Source organism: Lynx rufus, unplaced genomic scaffold, assembly GCF_022079265.1.
Source record: "Lynx rufus isolate CCGP_SWC_20201006 ecotype Redwood Valley unplaced genomic scaffold, mLynRuf1.p SCAF_6, whole genome shotgun sequence".
In the NCBI taxonomy this organism is placed as follows: domain Eukaryota; kingdom Metazoa; phylum Chordata; class Mammalia; order Carnivora; family Felidae; genus Lynx; species Lynx rufus.
This window is the reverse complement of record NW_025814878.1, coordinates 112,684,993-112,697,617: the sequence shown is the minus strand read 5'-3', so window position 1 is coordinate 112,697,617 and position 12,625 is coordinate 112,684,993. Positions and strand designations below refer to the sequence as shown.

Below are 12,625 nucleotides of genomic sequence, written 5' to 3'. Positions count from 1 at the left end.
ACGCTGCCTGGGTGAATTACCGTATTTCCTGTCCTGGGGGCTCCCAAAACCTTTGGGGAGGAAGCGCACGTCGGGAGGCGCATACAGGTGGGCCCCATTTGTTCCCTAACACCTGTACAGCGGCTATCTATCAGGCGCTTTCCTCTTGCCCTTGGAGGCCTATCCCGACCCAAACCGGTCGGCTTCCAGCAGACCAAAGCCACCTGCGCCCGCCGGCCGAGCCCCGCCCAGCTAGGTGGGCAAGGGGGCGGGGCACGGGGGCGCGGTGACGCGTGACGCCAGATCCCGGAAGTGACGCGCTCCTGGGCAGAAAAGGCGGGGGGGAGGGGGGTGGTGTCCCCGGCCGGTTTGGGGGGTGCGTTGCCCGGAGACGGAAAGTTTGGGAGCCGGAGCAGGCTCGGCTGCGGCCCCGGGAAGGGGGTCCAGGGGGCGGTGGCCCTGGGGATGGGGAAGGAGCAGGAGCTGCTGGAGGCGGCCCGCACCGGGCACCTCCCGGCCGTGGAGAAGCTGCTGTCCGGGAAGCGGCTCTCCTCAGGCTTCGGGGGCGGCGGCGGCGGCGGCGGCGGCTCCTCCGGGAGCAGCGGCGGCGGCGGCGGCGGCCTCGGGTCCTCGAGCCATCCCCTCTCCAGTCTGCTCAGGTGGGTAACGCGCCGGGGCCGGACGGCTGGCTGGAGATCCCCTCTCCCCCGCCCGTCTCCTGGGGCTCCTGAGAGGTCGGGGCGCCTGAGACCCTGGCGGGTGGCTTTGCTGGGTGCCAGGGTCGAGGACCGGCGGCCCACGGGGCCAGGAGCGCCCGTGCAGGTCCGCGCGGCGCCGGGCTCTCATATCCTGACCCGGCTGCGGAGAATGGTGGGAGTGCCCGGGTGGCAGCCTCCGCCGCATGGCACAGCCCGGCTTCACCCTCGCCCGCTCTCGGGTGCCAGCTGTCGTATCTCACAAGCTACTTTAGAGCAGAGAAATATTTATTTGAAATCTCCCTCACCTCATGCAGAAACTCCCACGCCTTGCAGAATCCCACCGCTCCCCCGGAGGAAATTCTCTTGGTTCCCTTCTTTTGGGAACTTGGAACCTTCCACCCTGCTCCGCAGGACCTGGCTTTTGTTGTTGATACTAAAATTGTGTCTGGATTTATCACGTTCAGAGTGGTGTTCTTTTAGCCCCTCTCGTGCTTGCAGCTCAAATTCTAGTTCGTTGTCGGGAGCCTCATTGGATTAGTCTCTTAAGTGGCATATGCGAGATTCATCAAGGGGGTTACTCATCAAGAAACAAAGCTTTAGAAAGACTTGTTTAGGAAACTTAGGGGTGCTTTAAACTTTTCTGAGATCTGTTGTTAAAATAAACACTTGAATCCGGAGCTGGTAAGGATGGAGAGAGAAAGGTCACTTTTGTGTGGCTTGGAGGGGGGATTGGAGGTACTTTGTCAGTGTGAGTAAAATGTGTTGGTTCAGCAGCACTTTCATAGCCTGTTTTCTTTTCCTTCCTTGTTCTTTTGAGGTTTTTATGAAGTGGAAGTTCATTTAGAAATGGCTTCGTTGGCTTTTGTTCCCCATTGGTTTTTGTAACTTCAGTTTGAGTGAGTTTGGACCAAAGAAGCCCAGGGCTCTAATAAATTGTTAGGTATGAAGCACTGAGTACAGACCCAGGTCTACACAGAAGATTTTCAAAAGCGGCATAGGAGAACTCTCCCCATGAGTTCTTTTTTGGGAGGTTAAAACCAGTGCTGTTTGCCGCAGTTTCTCCAGTCCCTAGGGCAATGCTGTCGCACAGTTGGTACCTAGGATTCATTGAATGAATACAAGTTATCAATTAGAGGATGACAGATTTCTAAATAAAGTGATGGCTGTACTCGCTGTGATTGTTAGTAGTTCAGCAAAAGGAGACAGAACTTAGGGGATGAGATGGAGATTATGACTTCTAGGAGGAGGACTTCAGCTGGCTTTGAAGGATGTGAGGATATAGACAGGTGATGTACAGTGAGACCATTCCAGGTTGGCAAGCTATGGTCAGAGGCATAGAAGCAGGAAAAAGACTTGCTTGGTGCTACTGGGGCACTAGAAGAACTTCCTGCCGGCAGTCTGGAGTTTTTGGGCATGATAAAACGTAATAATGAATGGGTACATTTCCATCCTTTAGAGTGATGTAGTCTTTCTTCGTATGTTTATAGTCTCAATCCCTAGATCAGTGCCTCGCAACTTATAAACGTACTTTGAATGCATGCATTGGGTTTTGAATCTTCTCTGGATTACTTTGATATTTCTGCACTTCTGATATCTGAGAGATGAGAGAAAGACCATACATGTTCCAAGTGCCAGTCTCTAATCAGGTGAATAATGTAGCATTTGGAGGTTTGCCAGAAGATACCTTAACCCCTAGTATATCCTGCTGAAGTGAGAAACTTGCACATGTCTCCCACCTTCCAAGTACAGGTCAAATTGCTCTTAGGCTCACACTTCAGAGACTGTTAACATTTTGCTGAGGATTTAGCTGCCGTGTAGTTAAGCAAGACTAGGAAATCTTTGTTTACCACAGTGTTTTTACTTTTGGCCTCATGCTAATAAGTTCAGTCTCTGTCCTAAAGTGTGGATGTGTCTCCACACCCTTGCGTAAGACAGCTGATTCCTGATTTGCTCTCCTGTCTCTTATAGAGATGGTAGATGGCCTAAGAGCTGCCCTAACCTCTCATCCTTGTGATTCTTAGGGGCAGGGAGGATCTGCACCAATAGTTACACTAGGTGTGTCATTAATTAGAGGTGATTCTGGCTCAACCTAGTGAAAGATCTCTGAGCAAATGATACTATGTATTTAAATAGTCCCTAGGTCAGCATGTCCTCCCTTTTTTAGGTTTGGAAATCTAACACCTCACACTCCACACCTCAAGGACCCTTAACTGGAGCTAGGGAATAGTAGCTTTAGATCTAGCCTTTGCATTAGCTGCCATATCCCACCCCCACTAGTACTGCCAACTGTAACCTATGTTTGTCCAGCTGTTTGAGTGACCAAGTAAAGCTGGCAAGAATAAGAGCTTACAGCTGCATTGGATATAAATGTTCCAAACCACATGTGTGTTTGTTCATCTACTTATGACCAACCCCCCCAACCGACCCCTCCCCCTGCCATGTCCACAGAGGGTTTGTGCTGATTCTGAAACTACAAAATGCCCCTTCTCTTACCCCATGTCTTTTCTCTTACACTTCTTGGGCTTAGGTCTTAACTTCTTACAGCCCTCCCTAATGACCCTAATACACACGGATCTCTCAGGCTTCTACTTCTTTGGAACCCATCATCTGTAGTGTGCAGTAATTCTACTGGCTCATTCTTTACTTGTCTGGCTTTCATAGTTTATTGCACTGGCCTGTCAGTATAATGTTGACGTGCAGTAACCCTCACCCATTGAGAATATCCCTGAGAATCAGAAAGTCAGCAAAAACTTCTACTAGGAAAACAAAAAGTTGTTATAAACTTCATGTCTTTCTGACCTTTTCTTCTTTACTGCACATTTATTCAGAGGCAGTGTAGTATTACACTTAAGAACACTTGTTCTTGGGGCGCCTGGGTGGCTCAGTTGGTTGAGCATCTTTCTTCGGCTCAGGTCATGATCTCACCATTCGGGAGTTCGATCCCTGCGTCGGGCTGCGTGCTGACAGCTCAAAGCCTGGAGCCTGTTACAGATTCTCTGTCTCCCTCTCTCTCTGCCCCTCCCCCACTCATTCTCTCTTTCACTCTCTATCTCACTCTCACTCTCTCAAAAAGAAAAAGACTACTTGTTCTGTAGTCAGACTGCCTGAATTCATAGAGTACTGCCATCACCGACTAGCTGCTTGATTTTATTATAAATTACTCAACCACTTGGAGCCTCAATTTCTCCATCTGTAAAATGGGGATAATATTGTTTGCTTTATAGGTATCACCTTAGATAATGTGTGTAAGACACTTCCCACACTTTCTGGCACATTGTAAATGCTCACTATTCGCCATCCTCAGTTCAGCACATACAGTTTTGCCATGCTGCCCCTGGTATGTGCAAAGTACCAGGCTAGACATATTTTAAATGGTGTTCTTTCACACTTGGGTATGCGTTTTCCAGGTCATGGCAGATTAGAAGCTGTAAATAAGAGAGAACATGCTTAGGTAGGCACATTAGTGCTATTCATTTACCTAGTGTTTACCCATTTTCTACTTTTGTGCCAGGCTGATTGCTACATGCCTTGCAAAGTTTATCTCAGAACTGGCACAGAATAGGTACTTTATCAAAATCAGTCCCTCGCCTGATACATCGTCTGTTTCCTTACAGCGTTTATAGTAGTATGATATGTCTGTGTGACTGATTGACAAAATAAGAGACAGAAAAAGCGATTAAAATCTATCCTAGCTTTTCCCATCCTCAGTAATTTGAGACTATTAACATAGATGTGCATAGCCCTACACGCTTGCATAGGCCCCAAGCATTGTTGTACTAGATCTTAGTGCTGTAATTTCTGTTTATTATGACACTTAGCCATCAAATAAGTTATATGCAATAGAGCATGTTAATGAAAGTAGGAAAAACATATTTTAGTTTTTTATCCAAAATGATTCAAATACAATTTTTGTTACTTAAAGTAGATTATTTAGAAAGCATAGTTCTCTGAAATGTCTAGTCCTAGAGTGGTTCCGGATGGCATGGATTTTACTTTACATAATAGTATCTCCTTTTCTGATTGTTGAACAAATGCATGCCTTCAGTTGATAGCTTGGGACAGGCGCTGTGTTAAACTTCATTTTAACTCGTGGTATTTTTCAGCCCTGGACACACATTGTCATGGAACAGAGAGTTTGATATGTTGATGCTTTTAGTGAAACTGTTGATTTCCAGGAAAGCAAATTCTATTAGAGACCGTAAGATTTGGGTTAGAAGTGAATTCTATCAACTAAAGGGCAAAAAGGCCTGAAAAAAGAAAATGTTACAAGAAATCATCATATATTGACTTAAACTTTTACTGAGTTATGAGCTAAATACTGATGTATGTGTAAGGTGTAAAGTAAAACGTATTCCTGAGGGTTCAGAAGCACAGAGAAACTAAACCAAAGGCTAGGACTGAGGAGTAGATGTGTCATAGTTTAGGAACATTCTATATTTAATTTCTCAAGCATGAGAAGAGTGAGTAAGAAAAGAAGCCAAGGAGGCTTACTGGAGAAATCGAAAAATGTATAGACAGTAGCAATAAATGTAGCTATAAACTAGTTTTTATTCTACCATTTGAGGTGAGGAGGGAGACTATCCAGAAATCACCACGAGTTTCCCAAAAATATGAAAAATTTTTTTGAAGTAAGGAAGGAAGAATGAAAACTTTTGAAAAATGGACCCCACTTTGGGGACAAAAGAAAGTTCTTCCAATGTCAGAAGACAATGACAACTTATTCATCTTATTCATTGTTTTTAAGAAAGATTCCTAAATTTATGTAAGTAATTCACACTCAAAAGAAAAAAAAGTGTTTAACAAAACCATCGCATTAAAATGGTCCTTCATTCACTCCCCAGAATGGATGTGTAGCTTGTAAACTGTAATGACGTGACACCTTTTCTCTCACTGCCTTCCTGCAGTGCCAGATTTCTTTTGAATATGCCTAATTTGAGCAAATGATTTTAACATCCTAAGAGGACAACAGCATTCTACGATGTTGATGTGAGGTCCTGAAGCAGGATCTCATGGACATGTGTGATCTAAGTTCTGGCTCTTTCCGAGAGAACGCAACAAAACAAACCAACAAAACACAACTATCCATTAGGATAACAGTTTTCTTGATATTACACTAAAGCTTTTCAATTCCTTAAAAATGATTTTTAAAGAACTTTTTTTTTTTTAAATGTTTATTTTTGAGATAGTGTGAGAGACAGAGTGCAAGCGGCGGAGGAGCAGACAGAGGGAGACACAGAATCTGAAGCGGGCTCCAGGCTCCGAGCTGTCAGCACAGAGCCCGATGCGGGGCTTGAACTCACGGACTGTGAGATCATGACCTGAGCCGAAGTCAGATGCTTAACCGACTGAGCCACTCAGGCGCTTCAAGAACTTTTTAATATACCTCTTTTAAGTATGATTTTATTGGGATAGCAGCCCTTTTATTTTGGAATTGCTGTACATTTTTGTTTTCTTTAAAGCAGACTATGATTTTATGTGGTTATTTTGTGCCTAAAAATCTAGAGAGTTACTAATCTTAAACGAGTAGGGCGTGTAAGTGTAGAAAAAGATTTAGGGGCGCCTGGGTGGCTCAGTTGGTTAAGCGTCTGACTTCAGCTCAAGTCATGATCTCGCGGTTTGTGGGTTCAAGCCCCGCATTAAGCTCTGTGTTGACAGCTCAGAGCCTGGAGCCTGCTTCGGATTCTGCATCTCCCTCTCTCTCTCTGCCCCTCCCCTGCTTGTGCTCTGTCTCTGTCTCTCAAAAATAAACAAACACTTTTGGGGCGCCTGGGTGGCGCAGTCGGCTAAGCGTCCGACTTCAGCCAGGTCACGATCTCGCGGTCTGTGAGTTCGAGCCCCGCGTCAGGCTCTGGGCTGATGGCTCGGAGCCTGGAGCCTCTTTCCGATTCTGTGTCTCCCTCTCTCTCTGCCCCTCCCCCGTTCATGCTCTGTCTCTCTCTGTCCCAAAAATAAATAAAACGTTGAAAAAAAAATAAATTTAAAAAAAAAATAAACAAACACTTTTAAAAAAGAAAAGAAAAAGATAATTTTACGTAAGTTTGAAAAGTCAGACATCTCCTCTCCCTTTTTCTGAATTCTCCAATTGAAGTTCAGTTTTTACTGTCTTAGTTACAAAAATTAGAGACTGGAAACAGTGAAACAGTCTTGTGGTCGGAAGAATTTGATTTGTAGCCAGTCAGCTTCAGCATGTTCACTTGTCCTGGGAGATTATGGTCCCAGTGAAAGTTGCATCCTTGGCCAGAAAAATCCCTTCTGAAGGTTTTTTTCCCCTTGGTTTGTTCACCCTCAACAGCTGTGAAATTTGGCTTGCAAAAGGAAGTCAAGGCTATTTCTACCCTAGTTTTCAGTAGGGAAAGTAAATTACTGGGTTTTATAGCCCAGAGACACCAAGGAAACCCCAAAAGTAGATAGTGGAGAGTTTGTTCTTGGAAATGTCAGGCTCTCCTGTGGGTAGGAACTTGGTCTCTTCTGGACAGCCCTCAGAAAATGTTCCCCACACTGATTTCCAAAAGATTACTGGGAGATTTTCTGTGGTATAGAAAATTATATTGTTACATTCGTAGAACATCTTCAAATAACTTTGGTGTGGTTACAGTTAATGGTAGTAATACTAGAAATTATATGTTATGGCTTCATATTTATCCTTTCTTAGTAATTTGTAGATCAAGTTTGTTTAGTTTACAAATCAAAAAGGAGGTTTTAAAACAAGTCAGTTGTCTCTGCTTTACTTGTGATGTTATTACTGCTATTAAAAATGGTGGAGATCTGATCCAGGAAGCAGAACTGCCCTGTGGATTACTTAACTGACGAGGCCTTAGCATGGCTGCCGAAGGGCAGACTCTGACCCAACTCTGCCTTGTGAGTTAGTCAAGTTACATAACCTCTCTGAGCATCTGTGTCTTCATGTGTATAATGGGCCTGGGATGGTATCTACTTCCTGAAGCAGCATCACGTGAGCTAAAATATGGAAGGCACGTAATGCCTGGTAAACCTTGGCTGCTGAAACCTTCTGATGGGAGCCCAGTGCTCGCCACCTTTGATAAACTGGAATGGTAATCTTGTTGTTAAGGACATATTTTATATTGATGCTGCTTTAAAAGTTATAATAATTGATAGCAGGAGCTCCCAAACTTTTCAAATGTGAGTCCCATTTTTAGAAGCCTAAACATGGTAATGGTGGCAGGGTACAGACTGATACAGGTCTACAGTGTTTTGTCTGAGACATTGGGGTTTAGTATCCAAAATTTTGGGGTTGTTGAAGAGTCCTAGTGAGCCCCTAGTGGAATCTGGGTCAACAGTCTGAAACATTGTATCCCTGCAGTGACATCTGTCAATATTCACACTAAAGGGGATAAATATGAAGTATGTTTAGGGCAGGTTTTGCACCTAAACAAGTTTGCCAGTAACTTTTAAAAATCTATTTTCAGGGATTTTTGGGTATCTGAATTATAAATAAGGGATTATGGACCTCTACATTTAGTATAGAAAAATTGCCAGACACATGAAAGCACAAAGAAGAAAATAAAATCATCTGTAATCCCACCACCTAAAAGAGTTAGCTGTTGCAATTTTCATGTATATTCTTTGGTCTTTTTTCTTTACAAAAAAAAAATAATATAATATAATATAATATAATATAATATAATATAATATAATATAATATAATATAATATGTAAATATATATAATAAATGTTTTTTACTAGAAATGACACTGTTCTGTACATACTTTGCCTCAAATTTTCACTTAATGTATTATAAACAACTTTCATTTTCTCTTCAACCTCATTTTAAATGAGTAAGTGGGGGGCGCCTGGGTGGCGCAGTCGGTTAAGCGTCCGACTTCAGCCAGGTCACGATCTCGCGGTCCGTGAGTTCGAGCCCCGCGTCGGGCTCTGGGCTGATGGCTCAGAGCCTGGAGCCTGTTTCGGATTCTGTGTCTCCCTCTCTCTCTGCCCCTCCCCCGTTCATGCTCTGTCTGTCTCTGTCCCAAAAATAAATAAACGTTGAAAAAAAAAAATTTAAAAAAAAAATAAATGAGTAAGTGGTATTCCATAGTGTGTATGAACTGTAATTATTGAATCCCTTCTTTGCCATTAGTTAGGAGTTTGTTTTTAGTTTTCTGCTGTTGGAACAGCATTGGCATATGTAATCTTGTAGATAAGATTGTGTGCACATTTATGCTTATAACATTTTATGTACTGAGAACAGTAGATGTAGTTTGAGTATTCAACTGTGACGAGAGTTACTTATGCAATTGTATTTGACGACTCTTATAATAAGAGTTACATCTTCTGGGTCCTTCTGATTGGGAAGTAATGTATTGATCTATGGCCGCTAATGCTACTTCTATTTAGAAAGTTACTTTTGTGCAGGCATAGGATTTTTAATGGTCAAGTTGGGACCTCTCAGGTCCTTCTTCAGAGGCTAATGTTTAGAAGAGGGCCATTAATAACACACAATGCATTGAGCAATATGCTTGAAGCAGAATGAGACAAAAGCCATTTTCTTTTGTTGTTCTAGCTTTTATTTTGGGAAATTTCAAACATACAGAAATCAAGAGAATAAAATAATGACACCTCACATACCTTATGTACTCATAAAACAATTATCAGCTTGTGGCCAATTTTGTTTCTTTTTATCACCCCACAACTAAATTATTATTGTTATTATTTTAAATTTTATTTGAGAGAGAGAGAAGGGAAGAGAGAGAATGCAAGCAGGGGAGAAGAGCAGAGGGGGGGAGAGAGAGAGAGAGAGAGGGAGAGGGAGGGAGGGAGGGAGGGAGGGAGGGAGAGAGAGAAAGAAACTCAAGCAGCTCCATCCCCAGCACAGAAAGCTTGACATGGGGCTTGATCTCACAACTGTGAGATCATGACCTGAGCTGAAATCAAGAGTCAGATGCTTAACTGCCACGCAGGCACCCACTTCCCCCGCTGCACCGAAATTATTTTGAAGAGAGGCCTATATATCATATTACTTAAGTACATATTTTTAAAAGATAAAGATTTCTTTAAAAAATATTCACAATACCGTTATCACATCTAAAAAAATGGCAATTCCTTAAAATCATCAAATGTTTAATTAGGGTTCAAATTTTCCGTATTGTCTAAAATATTCTGTATTTTCCAGTTGGTTTGTTCAAGTCTGTAAACACCTTGTATTCGTTTGATATATCTTTTAGTCTCTTTAAATCTGTGGGTTTCATCTCTGTCATTTTTCTTTCCAGTGTATTTGAAAGAAAAGGGGCATTTGCCCCATTTCCCATAGTCCGGGTTTTGCTGATTGCATCTCTGAGGTGTCATTTAACATGTTCATCTGTCCCCTGTATTGCCTATAAGCTGGAAATTGGATCTAGAGACTTGATCTGATTCAGGTTCAATTTTTTTGGCAGGATTTCTTCCTCGGGGTGTTGTGTGCTTCCTTCAGTTGAGTCTTTTTTCTTTTTCTAAATATTTATTTATTTTTTGGAGCACACAAGTGGGGGAAGGGTAGAGAGGGGGAAGCGGGCTCTGTGCTGAAAGGCTGACATCAGCAATCCCAGTGTGGGGCTCAAGCTCAGGAACTAGGAGGTCATGACCTGAGCTAAAGTCAGATGCTCAGCTGACTGAGCCACCCAAGTGTCCTGAGTCTTTCTTTCTTGTGATGGTGGCAGCCATTGAAGATCACTGCCTAGACGATGACTTCATTAAGAGTTTGCAAAATGGTGATATTTCATTTCTATTTTACGTTCTTCACTTATTACCTGGAATACTTTTTAGAGAGAAACCTCCTGTTATCAACCACTTGGTTATCCTGGGATATAGTTTGTTCAGGAAAGATGAGTTGAGTGCCTGATTCTTTTCTGTTCTTTACCAGTTTTCAGATCCATTTGGTTTCCTAGTAGTCTTCAGTGGTGTCTAATGAGGTTTTTTTTTTTTTTTTGTAAATATCATTAGGAACTCATATATTTAAACATATTTATGCTTCAATAAAACCTCTTAAAAATGTGCTCTGAGATATTTAGACTAACAATTTTATTTTACTATGAAAAGCAGTTGAATTGGTTTATAATGAAGTGGTGTTGTGTGTGTTTGTGTATTTTACTTGACTGATATTTCTACTCAAAGTTCCCCCCCCCCCCCGTTTGTGCTGGTTCATCTGACAATTTGCGAATCAAGTGTTCTAATCCTTGAGAGTATAGATTAGTTCAGCTAGCTTCCAATCTTTTTTCTCTTTTTAAGTTTCCTGCTGGCCATAGATGGCCCTATAGATGCCAAAAGACTTTAAAAGCATGCTTGAGGGACTTGAGTAACCAAATTCCTTAGGTAGTACTTATGGAAGACCAACTTGAAATAGTGTTTTCCCACCAGCTTTATGGGCGGACTCAAGATAAGAATCTAGATCTGTTAAGCTGACTTGTTACTTAGATTATTCAGTCTTATTTGTTACTCTGAATATGTTTCACGGTGTTACTCTTTTTACATAAACATTGAACAGTGAGTTGAATTGTCTTTTATTAAGTATACTAAGCACATTTCTCTCTGTACTTACTGTTGATTTCTAATTTAGTGCATTGGGAGTTCCCATTCACAGCTCTGATTTTGAGTTCCTGTTCTGACATCTGTGCATTTCTTTTCTTGGTTTGGAGCTATATACAAAATATACACAAAAGCATTTTTTTGTTGTTGTTACATTTTATTCATTGGTTTTTTATGCTTGGAGTACAGGTGGGAGGTTTGGGTCTGGGTCCTTCTGCCTTGGCCCAGATTCCCCCGTTGACTAGCTATGCAAATACTACATTATAGAGTCAATTTAAAAGTGATAAAAGCAGGGGCGCCTGGGTGGCTTAGTTGGTTAAGCATCCAACTCTTGATTTCAGCTCAGGTTGTGATCTCACGATCACACGATTTGTGGAATTGAGCCCCCCACATTGGGCTCAGTGCTGGCAGTGTGGAGCCTGCTTGGGATTCTTACTCTCTCCCTCTGCCCCTCTCCCCTGCTCATTCTCTCTGTCTCAAAATAGATAAATACTTTTTTTTAAGTGATAAAAGCAGCACATGGAACCACTTATTTTTTCTTTTTGATAGTTGTTGGGACAGTCAGGGCTCTACTTTAGAGAGATTTTGGCCTCTGTTAGGCAGTGAGAGCATCCAGCACCATTATACTGACGGATTTCACAGCACTTTTATGTGGGGCTCTCACCTTCTTTTAAGAGCATTTTCATTAGTTAAGATGAAAAAAATAAAAGTAAAAGTAAGAGGGGGCACCTGGGTGGCTCAGTTGGTTAAGCGTCCAACTCTTGGTTTCGGCTCTGGTCGTGATGTCACGGTTCGTGGGTTTGAGCCCCACATGGGGCTGTCAGCGCAGAACCTGCTTGGTATTCTGTCTCCCTCTCTCTCTGCCCTTCCCCCCGGCTCACTCTCTACCTCTCTCAAAAATAAATAAATATTAAAAAGAATACAAGTAAGAGAAATATACTGAACTTCTTTACTCAGAATGGAAAATGTAGCTGAAAACACTGAAGCTTCATAGTGCCAAGCAGGTATCAACACCGTTGAGTTGGCTGGTGCATGATTCTTGCAAGACTGCGGCTGTAGCTCTGTCTCCACGTGGTGGGGTCTGTCCTTTGTCGTGACTACACCATGTGCTTATCCCTGCCAGTGATGACTAGCGGCAACGTGATGTATGGGCTGAGTCAGTCCTTTTACTGTGACTGGAAAAGCAGCTCCAAATGTGTATACCACTAATAATACCAGTAATCAGCATTTATTAAGCATTCACTGATACTGAATAAGTAGCATTGATTTTTACATTTGGAAGGTACGATCGAGTGCTTGTCTTTACGAGGATTAAGTAAGAAAAAAAATTTTAGGTTTATTTATTTAGAGAGGGAGAGAGAGACAGGGAGGGAGGGAGAGATTGAGAGAGAGAGAGAGAGAGAGAGAGAGAGAGAGAGAGAATCCCAAGC

At 42.6% G+C, this 12,625-nt stretch overlaps 1 protein-coding gene across 5 annotated transcripts in view; it reads left to right on the top strand.

The window, feature by feature from the left end:
- The first annotated feature begins 360 nt into the window (after positions 1–360).
- Positions 361–12,625, top strand: part of ANKS1A (ankyrin repeat and sterile alpha motif domain containing 1A) — a 181,054-nt gene continuing 168,789 nt past the window's right edge. For 3 of the 5 annotated variants that reach the window (XM_047101256.1, XM_047101257.1, XM_047101258.1), the window contains exon 1: positions 362–638. In XM_047101256.1, the coding sequence (XP_046957212.1) occupies positions 445–638 (194 nt within the window). In that variant the 5' untranslated portion in view covers positions 362–444. Of the gene's footprint in view, positions 639–12,625 lie in introns of all 5 variants that reach the window. The other 2 variants (XM_047101255.1, XM_047101259.1) reach the window with 2 other exon arrangements.